Below are 18,008 nucleotides of genomic sequence, written 5' to 3' on the forward strand. Positions count from 1 at the left end.
TAGACTTCAGAAAATTAGTTTCAAAGGGGTTGGATCCATTTGCTAGATAATGTTCAAAGATAGCTTGTGCAGGGTACTTAACCTACCAGTATTGTTATTCGGCACAGAGGTCAAGAAATGCTTGTGAGTCAGGAAGTTTGAGTCCAGGTCTGTCACTTGCAAAGAGCTTTGGTGCAAGTCATTTAACTTTTTAAAAAATATATATTTTTATTGATTTCAGAGAGGAAGGGAGAGGAAGAGACAGAAACATCAATGATGAGAGAGAATTATCGATCGGCTGCCTCCCGCATGACCCCCACTGGGGATAGAGCCCACAACCCGGGCATGCTCCCCTGACCAGAATCAAATCCGGAACCCTTCAGTCTGCAGGCTGATGCTCTATCCACTGAGCCAAACCAGCTAGGACAAGTCATTTAACGTCTTAGCCTCAGTTTAACTTTACATAGTTTGTTAATTCATCCATGGCATGCAATAATTACAGCATCTCCTCTTAGGATAACTGTGAGGATCAAATGAGATGATTCATATAAAATACATAGAGCTTGGCACATAGTAAGTGCAAAAATAAGTCATTTATTACCATTCTGATGGTCTGTTGAAGCCTTTAATTATTTGTAATGCACATATTAAGTAAGTTTCCTAAGTGTTTACCACATTCAGCATAAGCATTGATATCTTCTTGTTTTGCCTAGCTGGCGTGGCTCAGTGGTTGAGTGTGGACCTATGAACCAGGAAGGTCACAGTTCAATTCTGGTCAGGGCACATGCCAGGGTTTCGGGCTTGATCTCCAGTGTTGGGCATGCAGGAGGCAGCCAATCAGTGATTCTTGCTCATCATTGATGTTTCTATCTCTCTCTCCTTCTCCCTTCCTCTCTGAAATCAATATAAATATATTTTTTAAAAAATCTTATTTTATTGAACACTATTAATATCAATTATCCTTTTTGCTTTCTCCTAAAGTCTAATATAAAATATAGTTCATAGACAATAAAAGTATAGTGTTCACATTAAAAAAGATTTAAATGTTTATAGTAATACCCTCTTCCAGATTTTGTTTCCTAAAGTTACATGATACTTGTTTCAAAAATAACTTCTTCCTCCACTACACTGATAGAATCTCTCCTCCTCCCCTCCTCCCCAGCCCACTCACACTTGCTCTTCCCAAGACCAGGAGTGCTCATTATGCTCATGTGACAGAGTGAGGAAACCCAGACACAAACTCAAAGTAACCCGACCGGCAACAGAGAAATCGCTGTGATGTGTGCAATGTGTTTGGAACTTCAAGTCGCTTCCGCCTCCATTCAGACAAATAGAGCCACAAGAGAGACAATGTACAATTTCACCCTCCATTGCCAAGCAATGGAAACTCTTACTACCCATCAAAATTTTTTTAAACATATTCCATTTGACAATATGTGTGTCCATGCTTGTGGTTTCCATATGTCATTAAACACACCCCCCTCAATTGTCAAAATAAACAGCTCTAATGTTTCACTGCAAGTTCAAATAATAAAAGATGGTGTGGTCATAATTCAAGAGACTTGAAAAAAGAGAGCATAGCTGAGAACTGAATGATTACTCATGATCACGAGGTGACATGGTAGGAAAGGACTATGGTAGGAATAGGGTCAAGGATAAAAAGAAAATCGCCATGTTTCTGCCCTGATCCTATAACCTCTCCATCAGTACAGTTTTGCTCAGTATTTGTATAACGTTCTCTGATTTCTGCTCAGCAATGACTAACTGGTGTGTAAACCTTGTGAATTAGATTACCATAAAGCTAAAGCACTTACTTTTATTCTTGTGGGTATAATTCCTGGCTCTGTATTTTTTTTTTTTTTAAAGAATTTGATTTGTTTGCTGTAAATGTGGCTTGCTTTCAGGAAAAAAAGGGCTTCTGTGCAAATTCATTGTATTCCATCCAAGTTTCATTTCTGTCTCTTGCTGGAAAACAGAGGCCTGGCCACGTTACAGAAAAGGTAGACAGATGAGCGTGCAATTTGTATGCAGTTTCTAATTTTCTTCTGGACACTGACGTAAGAGGTATGGCTGACCAGCCAGAACACAAAGCCTTCGGATAGCTGAGGTAATATTGCTGTTGATTACGAAGTTAGAACCGTTTCATTCACCTAATTTCACTCCCAAGAATCTTTTCACGTGGCCATTCCCTGTCACTCTATTGGTTTCTTTCACCCATAGCACCGCTTTTGTGTTGGGTTCTTTTTCAATTTTTCAGTTTTTAAGATCGGTCACAATGCTTTAGAGAGTAGATGGCACTGGCTCCAGAATTTCTTTTTTTTTTTCTTTTTAAATTCAGAAGGAGATTGAGAAAAAACAATGAAGATTGAGTCACCTTTTTGTATTGTCTTTTTAGGGTTGCTGGAGCAATTTATACAAACTTGCTGACTTAAGTTTAGAAAACTATTCTCTCTCAATTCTGAAGGCTGGAAGCCTGAAACCAAGGTGGCAGGGTCCACACTGCCCTGAGGATCTAAGGGAGAAGCCTGCTGTGACATTCCTGGCTTCAGGTGGCTGTCCGCAGACCTCCTAGCTGCATCACCCAATGGCTGCCTCTATCTTCACAGGCCTCCCTTCTCTTCTCTCTCTGTCTCTCCTCTGTGTGTCTCTTATAAGGACACATCCCTTGAATTTAGGGCCTACCTAATAATCCGGGAAAATCTTATCGAGAGATACTTAACTTAATTCTACCTGCAAAAGCCCTTGTTCCAAACAAGGTTACATTCACAGGTTCTGGGCATTAGGAGGTGGACATATCTTTTCAGTCCCCTTTCAAACCACTACACCTTACAAAGAGACATAGCTAGGCAATCCATAGTTTCTAAAATGTCACTTCTCTGCTAATTATTAAGAAGGCTATGTTGACATTCACTTAAATGCTTTTAGGAAAAAAAAAAGATCCCTTAGTTTATAACACTATGACTTCTCAGAAATACTCTAGGCTGCCAACACAAATATTTAATCTCTACTAATTAAAGAAGTAGTGTACTCATGCTGTTTAAGGCGTAAAAGCCTGTTTTATTATAGTTTTGCTTTTAGTTCTTACTTACACAAATTAACATACGAAGAAGCAGCAAAAATACAACCCAACTTGCTATGTGTTCTTTCAGTGATTTGTAACATAATCAGCTAGTTCCAAACTACATGACCTTTTGTATTCTTATGAGACAGTAAAATGCTTAGTTTAGGGAGAGGTCATTCCTATTGAGCAAGTAAAATTTGAGATAGCAAATTTCCAAGTATGGTTAAAATGTTCTAAGATTTGGGCTGTGAATAACTAAGGGCCCCTCTCAAATGATGGTGTGAAATAAAGTATGTAATCAGTAAGTTACACATTGGAAATTCTACATGATAACTGATTAATATGTTTCAGGGTAGACATTGCTGGAAATAATAGATTCTATTCAATTGTCGTCTTTAATTTTGTAATTAATCTGTACTAGTCTTATGACTAACATATGTCCCTTTTTGCGATGGAATACTGAATGTTAAAACATCCCCTGCCCCTCACACCCACACCCACACACACACACATGTAGAGAACCTGAAAAACAGAGACATTTTGAGATGCACTATCTAAAGAAGTAACTTGGCATTTTTAAAGGTGGACTTCTTTAAATTCTTAACTATATACATTTTAATTATCTAAATCTTAACTATCTGTCCCACAGGCTGCTCTCCCTGTACCACCACCTTCAAAATAATTAAATGCCCAGGCACAGTCCTAAGAAGGAGAACAAAATTCGTATCTTCACAAGACACATGGCTATAGAGAGAAAGACTGGATGCAAAGACTAGATGGGGAATAAGTCAGGAGTCACTCTGATATGACTCTCCAAAGTAATCAGGGTATCAGAAGATACACTTCAAGTGTCTTTGTAAGACTATCAGGAGCTTCACCTTGAGAAATTCTAGACATGCAACAAAGCATTAAAAGAGAAGTACCAAGGTATAAGGCACAATACCCCAGTACTAGCTTGGATTAATTAAATAATGATCGGTTAGTAACTTTTCTTTTTCATGGCTTTTTAGAACAGACTGTGGTAAGAAGAAAAAGAACTTACCAATAATTATTTTACATAGATAGTCAAGTAGTGACTATCTCACATTATTAAACTGCACATTACAGGGGCCAAGTATGAACATCCAAGACTACCACAATGTAGTTTTAGCTTCCTGCTTTTACCCTGGATTCTGGTTTTCCCAGAACTTTTTAGGATACGAAACATTATTTTCTCGTAATAATGGATATTTGACAATGAGAAGAAAGGCTAGGTGGTGGGTAAGACACTGATTAGCTAAAAAATTGCACACATGTTCTCAGCATTTGGGATTCGACTAGTAACTCAACAAAATACCAATAATACACAACATGAACCCTTAGAATTATTTGGAAGTGGATGAATTCAAGAATGCTCAGAGTTTCAATTTTGTTCCATCCCAAATTATAGTCAGGTTTTCTCTATTCATTATTCCTGCAACTACCTTATATGAATTTTCACTGACAAGTTTTGTTTTTTTTACTAGACCTATGCCTGCCTTGCTTTCCATTGACTTTGTAGTCTTATACATACCACAACATGTCTTTTCCCATAAGAATAAATCCTACCCATCCTTAAAGTCAAAATTCTCTTGCCAATATTTCTACCAACCTCAAATATAGGCTACCTACCAAAGCAAATATTATCCTTGTATAAACATTTTACCTCATTTATTCTTTTCAAGAAATATTTTTATATTTATCGCATAAGACATTGGGAGCCGAGAATATGCCTTGCACTTCTTAGTAACTTTCCCGATTCTCAACATAGTATCTCACACTTAACAGGTACTCAATATGTAGGTATATACAATATAAGTAAGAAATTGAAAAGACATAATATACCAGTTGGTCTTTTAATACAAGATATTTTGTTTTGTATTAACTGTCTGCACTATGGAAAATTCACCCATTTGGTGTTTTGACTTATGTCAGTTAAATAGCCAAGGAAATTTGAAAAAGAAATTATGACTCAGATAATATACATTTTGTTATATTGAATCCATCTACACCTGTAACAGAAAAAGCATTGACACCTACTAATGTGAATTTCAAAGTGATTATGAGTTTGTGTGTGGGGGGGAGGTTGGGGGTTAATGGGGGGGATGAGGACACATTTGTAATACCTTAACTAATAATAATAATAAAAAAAATCTCATATATTTCATGAAAAAAAAAAAAAGAAGAACACATGTTGTTCTTTGGATTCCTTAGAGTTCTTATTCCATTCACAATATTGAGAATATTATAGACATTGGGAAAATAGTATTGACAGGGAGAACCATATGCAGCAAAGGTAAGAGGCATATTCAATCAAACCTGAGATAAACAACAGACATACACATGTTCACACAGAAATTCCGTTTAGAGCCCCCGCATTAAAACTGTCAGAATAAAGTTGTGTTGTAAAATTACTGATATTATCTTAAGAACAAGCAGGGGTTCCCTGTGAAAATAACAAAATTGCAAAATAATAATGAAAACAAGGTAAGTTGGCTTTCTTCTGGAAGTGCTTAAACAGCACACAATAGATGGCTTTCCAATGATCCGCTATGTCCTCCAGAAATACAGCTGGAGTTTGCGTTCACTATTGCCTCACTATAGGTGAACACTCTGAATAAGATATTTGTGAATAAATAAGGGGTAAGTGTATCCTCCCTTTTTATGTTCTTTATCATTGAATGACTTATTTCTATAGGGTTTTCTGATCAGGTTTTTCAAACTTCAGGTCAAAGATTATTTTTCATAATTCTCCTTACATCCTGCTTCAAAAACGACAAAGCAGAATTTGTTAACCAACACCTATAATGTACTTCATTTAAAGGTAATAAAATGTTCTCTACCTGGTGCTTATTCATTTTTTATTCATGAATGTCAGCTATTCTAGAGGCTGCTGAAGTGCATTGATATTTCTGATTTAAAGTGTTCGCATGTCATAAGCTCAAAACTTCTATTTTCCATGCATGATGGAATTATTTTGATGGGAGGGGTGATGCTGAGGTTAACACTGTAATTTACATTGTATTCACTGAACTCAGAATGCACTCTGGGAGATATAAAGGTTCATTTCTCCACAAGCTAGGAAACCTGTTTCTAAGAGCACTCTAGTTAAATTTATCTCCAAAAGTACAATCTGACAGTTAAGATCCATTCTTGATGAGATTGGTGACAGGCATCAGGAAATAGAAGGCAGTTTGACATCTTTGGTACTCTTGAAAAGCTAAAAGTTTTGGCATACTGAAATAATAAAATGACTGCTTAATTGTTTATTAAAGGGCTTCCCTTCTGATCAATATAGATGAAGGGGGAATCAATTTACCTCCTTCCTGGATCAATTTACAAAAACCAAACAGACAAAACATTTTTCGGATATTGGGCATCAGACAGATCAGGTCAGTGGTCTCTGGGAGAAGAGAAGCAAAGTGAACCCAGTGATTTCCCGAGCTCCTCACCTGGGGAAGTTTCCAGGCTGCAGAAGAGAAAGGGGAACCAAGGAGAGCCCAGTGGCTCTGCCACTGAGCAGATAGAGCTGGAAGTCTGAGCGAAGCAAAGCAATTGGAGTTGGAGAGGAAGAAAGCCAGAGAGCAGAGAAATGCACAAAGGGAGCGTTCTGGAGGCCTAGAGGGGCCCCTCTTGAACATTCATCTGAGTGTCTATTGGTGCCTGTTATGGGGGGATTTTCCAAGCCTGGGGAAAGAACCACGGGATATTAGCAAGAAAAAAATATTTGGTGCTCAATGATGGCCAGTAAGTGGGTTCCCAAAAGCCAGTTTTTAAAGAAGTCACATAATTTATGGGAATTTAGGTAGAATACTCAGAAGCAATGGGCTTAATAGTAGGGCAAATTAGCCTTAAGCTATTAGATGGTACCAGTGCTCTAATACCATGTAATAGCTGAAAAGCGAACCTCGAAAGGGTCAACATTTTTCCAAGTAACTTAACTGCATTCTAGAACAAAACTTGAGAACCTTTTTTTAAAAATCACAGAACTCTTCGGCATCACCAAATTAAAAAATGCAATGTCTAAAAAGCACACATGCAAAATGTAGATAATATGCAGTATGTTATACTGCATTCATCTACGTCCGAAAAAAATCAGAAAAATACAATCCATAGCAAGGAGAAATTTTAATAAAATAGATATGGACTCAAAACGACATAGATAAAAGAATCTGTAGATGAGAGCATTCTTTATGTTCAAGAAGGTAGAGGGAAATTTGAGTACATTGACTACAATGTGGACTATATAGGAAAGACCCAAACCAAACTTCTAGAGATAAAAACTGTCGTGTGTAATATGAAAAACATACCAGATGGTATTAAGATTAGAATAGCCACTTCAGGGAAAAATAAGTTGCTTTAAAGACATGATAACTATAAAAAATGAAACACAGACAAAAACGACCGAAAATAAGGAACAAAGAATCAGTGAGCTGTATGCAACCAAAAGCTCCATATGTGTAAATGAAGTCCCCAGCTGAGAGGAGTAAGAGTGGAAAAAAAAACCTACTTGAAAACTAATAGCCAAAAATTTCCCAAATTTTATAAAACCTATGAACCCAGAAATCCAAGAATCTCACTAAACTTCAAGCAGAAGAAACATAAAGAATACGACACTGAGACATCATAATAAAATTGTGTTAAAGTAGCAGCAAAGAAAAAAATCTTCAAAGCAACCACAGAAAAAAGACACACTATGTATATAGGCACAAAGATAAGAATGATTAAGCAGTTTTCTTGGAAACAAGACAATAAAAGAGATATCAAAGTAGAGTAATATCATTAAAAATAGCAAAATAAATAAAATTTATTGACCTAGAATTCCATCTCCACTGCAAATGGTAAAATGAAAACTTTTTTAGATGTACAAAAATTAAAAAATACTATCACCAACCTAACTCCATTACAAGGAAGTCATTCACAAATAAAGGAAAATGATACCAGTCCCAAATCTGGATTAGCACAAAGGAATGAAGAGCACTAAAAATGCTTAACTACATAGTTATATACACAATACATCTTTTGCTTATTATTTGCCCTTTAAAATATTTGATTATTTAAAGAAAGAATAATAGCAATGCATTATAAACTTCAATAATATTTTTTGTGAAGTCAACAGTGATATGTCAAATATACATACTATAAATTAGAAGCAAGCACTAAAGAAGCAAAAGAGTTATAGTTAATGAGCCCACAAGAATGGAACATAAATGATTAAAAATAAGTAATCCCCCCAAAATTCGGAAAGAGAAGTAAAAGGGGCATAAAGAACATATGGGACAACAGACAGAACAACAACAACAACAACAAAAAACCACACACAAATAGTAGGATGGTAGATATAAACCTACTCATATCAATATTAACATTAAATGTAAATGGCCTAAACACCTCAATTAAAATTCAGAGACTGTTAGATTGGATAAAAAAGCTAGACCCACTACATGCTGCCTACAAAAGCCCACTTAAATATAAATACATAAACAGTTTGAAGGAAAAATATGTCTCATGCGAGCCTACAAACAAAAATCAGGCTGGAGTTGTCATTAATACCAGACACAATGCAGATTACAGAGCAAAGGATATCAGCATTGATAAAGAAAAATAGTTTATAAATGATAGAGCAGTTAATTCATCTAGAGGACATGACAACCCTAAATAATTATGCACCTTATAACAGAGTCTCAAATTACACAGGGGCAGAAACTGGTGGAACTAATAGGAAAGAAAAGTATTCACAAGTATAATTGCTTAATAAAGCAAAAGCTCAGGCATCTCTTTTTCTGTTGTTTTTCTTTTCCCCTCGAAGTCAGTCCTAACCTTAGCTCACAGGATAACAATTCCCAGACCTCCATGATTAAACTCTGAGATTCATGCCTGCAGCTATAGCTGTGTTTGATCGGAAATTTTAGGACTGTGCCCTATCTCACTATAGTATTCTGCTGTTGCATTGAAGAGCTATGACTTTCCAGAAGCCCTTGTTTTTTCGTGGGGGAAGTGTGACTTCTCTGCAGTAGTGTGTGCCAGCTTCAAGTCAGGCTCAGATTCGGCCGCAGCTTCCTTTCTCGATTCCGAAAAGCCAGGTCTTTGCTGTTTCTGGCAATATTTATCTGAGTGTCTGAATGGAACATTTAACTCTCTCATTAAAAATTAGCTTTGACTTTTCTTGTTAACTTAGTTCTCTTGCTGTCTTCCCTCATTAGTAATATTGAGATGATACCTGACACTGACAAAATGTAGAGGATGAAGGAATAGACTGGTATCTGTAAAGTACATGGAAGAAATGCACTGAGCCGCTATCCTTGAACATTAAATGACATGGGTAATTAAGAAGAGATTTGGATTATTCTGACCCAACTAAAGTATTTTTTTAAAATACAGAAGATGCAGGAATCGTTTTTGATTGAATGCTTGGATTTAATGTTGGTAGAATGAATGACCACATGGTCCTTTATTTCATCAATTTGATTTTACAAGTGATAACTCAGGTTATAAAACTCAAGATGCAATGTGAAAGGGTTATTAAAAAAGGGGAAATAAAGAGGGGAGACTTTTAGGTTTTTGGTGAAAGATACATATATATTTACTCCAATGAAGCCTTTTCTCCTCTAGTTCAATAATATTATTAATCTTTGCTAAAAGATTCTTCCAAATAGCCTTAGAAAATCCACCAGGTGTAAGACAGTGTGTGTGCTTTGGACCTCGGGGAGTAGAAAATGATAAAAGAGTTACAAATAGAAGAGTATGTATTATTAATGAATCCCCCTGAGCTGTCCTTAAAGATGGCTAGAAAATGCCTGTAGGTTGAAAAGACACTAACCTAAAAAAAAATCATGAAAGATAAAACCATTCTTCCTGATCTATTCTGAGTAATGATCTTAGGAAATGACCTTTCCTCTCCCCGCTCACTCCTCCCTGGCAACCAATGCTCATGCTGAATGACTCTAACTCTCCCACTCAGGATTTTCTCCGCATTCTATTATAGCCCAAACCATTCACATTTTTTGCCTTTCACAACGAACTGAATGTCACTGTGTTGTTTATATTTTTGATTCACATTAATTTTCATAAATAAGTATTTTATATAATTCCATGCATGTGTTGAATGTTCTGAGTTTAGAAACCTAGAACCTTCAACTATGTTTTTAAAACTGTTTGACATAGTCCACTATTTTTAACTGTGTTGATTATAGTCCACTTTTAGGTAAAGAAGATAACATACTTGAATACTACAAATGTCATAGTTTATAAAAACACAATTCAAAGCCTGTATAACTATATTATATACATTTGCTAAACTGCTGATGTACAAAATGGTAAAAAAGAACAATGCCTTATTTACATGTATGTTTTACCTTTAAAAATTGCAAATAACTTGACTTTTATTATCTCAGTATATCTCATACAAATATTGTGAGGTAGCAGCATGCTATTCCACTTTACAGATGAGAAAACTGAAGCTCATAGTGTCCCACAGCCACTGTGCCACCTATGACAGTGATCCATTGATAGAGACAGAATTCAAACCCTCATTTGATACCAATGGATTCTGAACAAATTTAATCATAAATAGAACACCCATTTCCTTAATCTTTTTTTTACTAAGCAGTCTAAAATAAAAATATTTCAAATTAGTATTATAGAAAAGAGATTTTTTTCTTTTAATCTTGATTGTTAAAAGGGTTAAATAGGTCCTCTTTCCCTCCATTAACCTTTAGAAGTAGGCAATACATTTACCTTATAAAATAAATATTTTAATTAAGGCAAGACTTTAATATTTTTGCAATGACAGCAATGCAAATGTTCATACTTATATGTCTTACAAAGATTAACCTCTCCTCCTCTATTAACTCTTTTTAATATCTGTTAACTCCCTAACACCATAAAATAAAGGATCAAAGGTACTCTTTTCCCACATTTCCACTGAAATAAATCACTTTCCCAAGATTAATCATTATGGCAGAGAGAAAAGCATAGATCTAAACCCAGGCTTGAAGTGCCATCCAGTTCCACCTTTATTTACCTTTCATTATGCTTAGACTATATTTTGAAAATATGTGTCCTTTGCAACCATGCCCTCTACTAAACATCATTGAAAAGAGAATAAAAATGAACACAAATAAGAATTAAATATTCATAAAATAACTAAAAATAACTTTCTGTAAGGGGGTTAAACACTTCAAAAAAAGTGATAGTTGATCATTAAAACTCTAAAGGTTTTAATTATGCATTTTTTCTTTCATGGGGTAACATCAAATTCTAAGAACATTAGTTTACTGTATATCTCTGTGAATCCACAACAGTGTTGGTGAAATATTTTAGTGAAGTCTCCTTAAGATATGTGATAGTTTTAAATAAATTCCTAAATATCACAACTCAAGTACTATACTCAGTTGTGTAAGTAAACTAAGGCTGAGTACAATTTGAAGAGAACTTGGATTGGAGAGGAATCAGAAATATATGTAGAGAGGAGTTTGATAACTCTAAGCTACTGGCTTGACTGAAAATTTGTGTGTTTTTTTCATTTTGTTGTTTTACAGTCATAATGACATAGCCATAAAGCTTTATATATAAATGCAAAAGATAAAGGAGGCAATGTGACTAGATAATTCAAGGTTAAAGAAAATTGATAGACTATCTTCCTAGTAAGAAAAATATGTTGACTTTCATTTTATAAGAATTGTTAAGAGTAAAAGTTTCCATTGATCAGTAGAAAAAAGAAAAATGATCTGATATACATGTCATATCTTTATGACACATAAGCAAGGGCAAGGGTACCCACCCCTGTGAATAGTCCTAGATACAATTATCCAATTGAAAATTCAGAGAGGAAAAATGTGTGTGTGTGTGTGTGTGTGTGTGTGTGTGTGTGTGTGTGTTTTATGGATGGATAGCAGACAGAAAAATAGAATTGTTTTAAGAATATATGCTGCAAGCTGAAATAACATTCCAAAAAACAATTTTTCAAGAAATAAAATAATTTCAGGAAATTATTTATTTTCCTTAACAGAATAAACACCACAGGTACTCACCTAACCTCTCGATGGAATAATACCGCTGCTTACTATCCACGCGCACTGTCTCGGCATAAGGGCTTCCAACACCATAACCAATAATGTAACCTCGCACCACGATGTTGGGGTTCAAGGGAGGAGTCCAGCTCATGATGATGCAGTTGGTCTGGGGCCTCACATGAAGAGAGCTTGGCTGGTCAGGGACTTGAGACTCTAGAATTCAGAGAGAGGCATCATCAGCCTGTCTCCCAGGAGAACACACAGCATGGCACAATTCCCACTCAACCAAGACTTAGCATCCTATGCCCTAGATGCTCAGATGGTGTGTTACTTATGGCCCCAGGCCCTCCATGTTTCAGCATGTGAGACATTTTCCATGTTTGCTTTGACTTGCACAGAATTTCTTAAGCACAAGAGGCTACTGAATACTGTCCATTCTTTTTTATTCTAATAGCTTTTCTCTGGGGTTGTTTTTTAAAAATATATTTTTATTGATTTCAGAGAGGAAAGGAGAGAGAGAAAGAGAGAGACATCAATGATAAGAGAGAATCATTGATCAGCTGCCTCCTGCACACCCCTATTGGCAATCGAGCCTGCAACCCAGGCATGTACCCTGACCAGGAATTAAACCTTGACCTCCTGGTTCCAAGGTCGACACTCAACCACTGAGCCACACCCGCCGGGCAGGAGTTTATGATTTAATGGGAACTGCAGACAAGTCAAAAGGCAGTTATAATATACTATTATAAATATTTTAGTAGGTTTAATACCGACACATGTAATCCATTCTTTGATCAAGTAAATATTCTGGGAAGAAATTTAAAAATGTGCCCATCTAAACTTAATAGTCCATTAAGTGTTTTAGCACAGTTCCTAGCAATTAGTAGGTACTCAAAAATATTAGTGATTTGAACCTTATTCAAACTATTTGTGTTCATTATTTCTTTCCTAACTGAAAATGTCTAATGGTAACATTTGTCAAATTATGCAAGAGAATTTGATGATTAAAAGAAATAGTACAGTATATTTTCTCCTTGATGTAATAGCAAAAGGAGATGTGATCTCTTCCAATATTATCTATCATCAACACATACTTCTAGCTTAAGTGATATATGAAAGTGTGTCTTCTATTCAAGTTTTAAAAATAGATACTGTACTAACAGCTTCTCAAAAGATGCTACATTCTAAAGATACATCAACAGAATTTTCTAAAGATGCCTTTTTCTTCAAAGATTCCCATTCGTGAACAAAAAAGAGACACACTATTCTTTGTCCTGAAGAAGCCTGTGATGTAATATGCAAAGGCATTATAAAAAAAACCTCAAAACATGGATATAAACCTTTACAGCAAAACACAATGTCTGTGAAGGATTTTCCACTATAAACCCTAAGTAAAATAATAAGAGAAACGAAAGGGATGGTTTAATATTTAAATTAGCCAGTCAGAGAACGACAAATACCATATTCGTTTATATGTGGAATCTAATGAACAAAATACACTGACGAAGAACACAGAAACAGAGGCATGGATACATGTGTTAGAAGATGGTTCATAGCTCAAAATAGCCCATCTGTGCTCTGCTATTCACTTCTTAATATAAAGACAGAAATGAAGATTTTCCCTAGACTACTAAGTGAGTGAGTTTTCTGCAGCACAGATGATGCTAAAAAGCATGAAAACAGTTACTACTAGAATGAACTATAAAACATGGACTCAGAAAATCCGCTGTGGAAGGTGTGTGACCTGAATACTTCTGGGGGGCTGAAACTGAAATTCGCTACTCAGAAGTACATGAAAGATTTCACAAATACCTCTAGGACAATGAGTGCATATATAAGGCATAGATAAGTATTAAGGCAATTACTGAAATCACTTGAAACCAAAGAATGCATTTGGCCTGAAATATGCTAATTAATGAGGCCCAAAATTTCTACGGGAGTCTGAATTATTAAGATAAGTAGGTCAACTGCCATTCTTGATGATACAATGAAATTATGGATCCTTAGTTTAATTTGTTTCTAAAGAACATTTATTATTCTTTCAGTGGTGATTACAGATTCCCACTAATGAGTAATGTTCACATATAACACACGAGGAAATTTATCAGATTAATCCCTGTGAATTTTCAACAATTACTGTGGACTGCCTATGTGCCAGTCATAGTATTATAGGACTAGGTAGGGGGATATAATTTTGAGAAGGTAAGACCACAAAATAAAAAATGAAAGAATAAACAAGGAAATCATGAGATCTTGGTAAGTGCCAGGCTGTTGGCATAGTAACTGACTTTCCAATGAAGGTATCACCTGGTAGAGTCTAAGGTGAATGATCAGAAAGAGCTAGTCAAGCAAACAACAGGGTGGAAAGCTTTATAGGCAGAGAGAACAACTCTGGAGAAGTCTTATAACAACAGTGAGGTTGGTATGAAAGACAAAACAAGCCCGGCTGGCATGGCTCAGCGGTTGAGCATTGACCTATGAACCAGGAGGTCACGGTTCAATTCCACGTCAGGGCACATGCCTGGGGTTGCGGACTCGATCCCTGATGTGGGGTGTGCAGGAGGAGCCGATCAATCATTCTCTCTCATCATTGATGTTTCTTTCTCTCTCTCTCTTTCTCTCTCTCTCTCTTTCTCTCCCCTTCCTCTCTGAAATCAATAAAAAAAAGATAAAGAAAAAAGAAAAACAAAAAAGCAGAGGGTCATTGTACCTGGATCATAGAGGGTAAGAAGGAAAATGAAGATGAAAAGGGGGCCACCCAATGGGAATGTAAAATGGTGCAGTTACTATGAAAAATATAAAGGCAGCTCTTCAAAATATTAAAAATAGCATTACCATATGATCTTTTTAAGTGTTCAGAATGTAAAATTCCAAATTGACTGACTTTTTTAATTTCAAGCTTAGTGCTCATTGTTTTCATACCTTTGGGCCTCAAAGTGATGCTAATATAAAACCACAACACAAACCAACTGGTTTATCTTATTTCATGCAAACTGTTATTTTGGCACAAGCATGCTTCTCTTTGTCAGTGATTCTAATGACAACCAAAACATTTCTTCTGGCAACTGTATTAGTTTCCCATTGCTGCCATACCTTGTGGTTTACACAAAGAGAGAGAACTCATGACAACAATGGACAACAGTGTGGAGATTGCAGGGGGTGGAGGGGGTGAGTGGAAGTGGAAGAAGAGGACACAGAGGGGATAAACGGTGATGGAAATAATGAAATAAATAAAACTCCGCACATTTATGATGTTATGTTCCTGGAAGTCATAACTCCAGTGTCAATCTCACTCAGGGAGCTAACTCAAGGTGTCAGCAGGGCCACGCTCCTTCCTGAGGCTTTAGAGACCATGCTTTCCTGGCTCTGTCAGCTTTTTCTAGAGATTGCCCACCTGCCTTCCTGGCTCCACATTTCCAAGCTCTGCTTCTCTTGTCACATCTTCCTGTCACTCTCATCTCCCGCCTCCCTCTTATAAGGACCCTCGTGAGTCTATGGAGCCCACGTGGACAACACAGGATAATCCCCACTATCCTTAGCTTAATCACATCTGCCAAATCTCTTTTGTCATGTAAAGGAATATGTTAAAGGACATGGACATTTTGGGGGCAGCCTACCATGACTCACAATACTTCCCTCCCCTTCCCTTCCCTTCCTTCCCTTCCCTTCCTTCCCTTCTCTTCCCTTCTCTTCTCTTCCCTTCCTTCCCCTCTCCTCTCCTCCCTTCCCCTTCCCTTCCCTTTCCTACCTCCCTTCTTTCTCTTCCCTTTTCCCTCCCTCCCTCTCTTCTTTCCTTTTTTCTTTCTATTCTTCATTTTTTTCCCAAGTAGTCAAAAGCTTATTTTTTCTCATTTCTCATTCTTCTGCCAAGAGATATGCCATTTTTCTGAGTCCACTTTTTGAATGAGTTTGACAGTTTTATTGTTAGTGTTCTTTCTGGGTGGTCTCATCATCTTCGATTTTATGAGTACTGTGGAAATAGCTTTATGCATTTCTTCTCGCTTTTTAAAACGAATGAATTTGTGACAATCCCATTTCACTCAATAATTACTTGATCAGGCTAGTAGGGCTGGAAATTAGAGACGGCTCCTAGGTTCATAATTTCTGCTACATCCCATTTGTATTTTCAGGAGTCTCTGCAATGCAAATTCTTGCTAGCCAATCTCCTCCATTTCAGGGTAGAAGTTTAATTTTTAAACTACATTATGATAGATGTGCATAGCAGTTTCTATCTGCTCACTTCAAAATTAGAAAGGGGGGGGGGAAACACAGAGATTCCCCCAGCTTTATTTCCCAGAACAGTGATTTTGAACCTTTTTATCTCATGGCACAAATAAACTAATTACTGAAATTCTGTGGCACACCAAAAATATCTTTTTTGCCAACATGACAAAAAGTAGGTATAATTTTGATTAATTCATACTGGACATCTATTGTTGTATTGGCTGTTGTCACTTACTCATGTGACAATCTAAGGGAAAAAAAGTCAGTGGTCCGAAGTCAGGTATTGCATGTGGGAAGGTCTTGCCGCACCCAGGTGGAAAATCGCTGTACTAGAAGGTACTCTGCTCAACTTCATCACACATTCTCTCAAGCCATTCATTATGCAAGACATTTACGTAAGAACTTTGGGGAATTCTATCAATCTTGCCTTTTTTAAGCTGAAGTTTTGAGGCACAAATTAAATATTTTACAACTTCCCAGCTGTTAGTTATTGCAAACCTGGTTTCAGGCAAACCGGAACAAACAGTGAGGTTTATTCTATAATCACTTTGACAAAACATCCTAATTAAAGGGCAATCCATGAGGAATAGGAGTCTTTCTCTAAGTTACTGTTGATTCTCAACTGCTTAAGCCAAGCAGAGAATGCAGGAGGAAGTCCGGAAGCCACAGGAGACAGAATTGCTTTCCGCTCTCTGCACCAACCGCTGTGTCTGTGCAGCTGATTGCAGGGCTCAGAGTCACCACCTAAGGAGGGGATCACCCCGTTGGGGTTCACCAGGAGACTCCAAAGCCGTGGGGGAAGTAATGCAGCCCAAGGCGCCTAGAGAGGGCTAACACTGCAGTTCCCTTCCAATGCACTTTTTTGGCTACAGCAATGTCTCCCATTTCTGTTGGTTTTCAATCCCTTTTCCATATCCACAATTTATGAAAAATCAAGCAAGTTTAATATCAAAATTTCTGACTTTGGAATGTTTAGAGTTCAAAGCTTTCTAACATTAGCCATGAAAGATTTGGTAGAACTCATTTATATCTTATTTTATGGTTTAAACATATACATGAATAAGTTTGGATGGGATGAAGTGAATATTTTTTTAAAAAATCTCCTTAATATCCTATATAATAAAAGCATAATATGCAAATTGACTACACAGCCAAACATCGAAACGACCATCTGGACGACCCTCTGGGACCATGCTATGACACCCACTGGCGTCAGGCCAGCCAAGGCGGGTGCAATGTGATTGGTTGGGGGCCTGGCCATCACCCCATAATCGCCCCTGCAGAGAGAGGCCCAGGCCACCGACCGGTGGGCTGCGGCGGGTGGGCGGAACCTCCCTCTGTGAGGGAAGCCCGGGTCCCAGGTGCCAGAGGGAAGCTGGTGCTGGCAGCCGGGGGAAAGGAAGGCCTACTCTTGCACGAATTTCATGCATCAGTCCTCTAGTTCATATATATCTTGCAAGCCATCAGGCTGAATTTTCCTTTGGAGTTACTAGTAACCAACTCTGAAGTTGTACACTTGTCCAGATATATTAATTCCCATCAAGATTTATACTTTTTATATTTGAATAACACAGATATAAAAATGAGAGAAACAGGGTGGAGGACAAGAAATTGAAATCATTTTAGGGGAGTATCTCAGTGCAAAGAGGCCACGAGTCAATAAATTGAGAAGGCCTCAGGACCAATATGTCTGGTCCTCTTAATTTCTTACA

The 18,008-nt window shown here is 37.0% G+C and overlaps 1 protein-coding gene across 1 annotated transcript in view; it reads right to left on the reverse strand.

Moving 5' to 3' along the window:
- DCC (DCC netrin 1 receptor) overlaps positions 1-18,008 on the reverse strand; it is a 588,022-nt gene that overhangs the window by 122,619 nt on the left and 447,395 nt on the right. Inside the window, exon 15 of the mRNA XM_036322656.1 lies at positions 12,091-12,285. Coding sequence (XP_036178549.1) covers positions 12,091-12,285 — 195 coding nt within the window. The remainder of the gene's footprint in view (positions 1-12,090; positions 12,286-18,008) is intronic.

This window comes from Myotis myotis, unplaced genomic scaffold (genome assembly GCF_014108235.1).
Source record: "Myotis myotis isolate mMyoMyo1 unplaced genomic scaffold, mMyoMyo1.p scaffold_m19_p_9, whole genome shotgun sequence".
Taxonomy (NCBI): Eukaryota; Metazoa; Chordata; class Mammalia; order Chiroptera; family Vespertilionidae; genus Myotis; species Myotis myotis.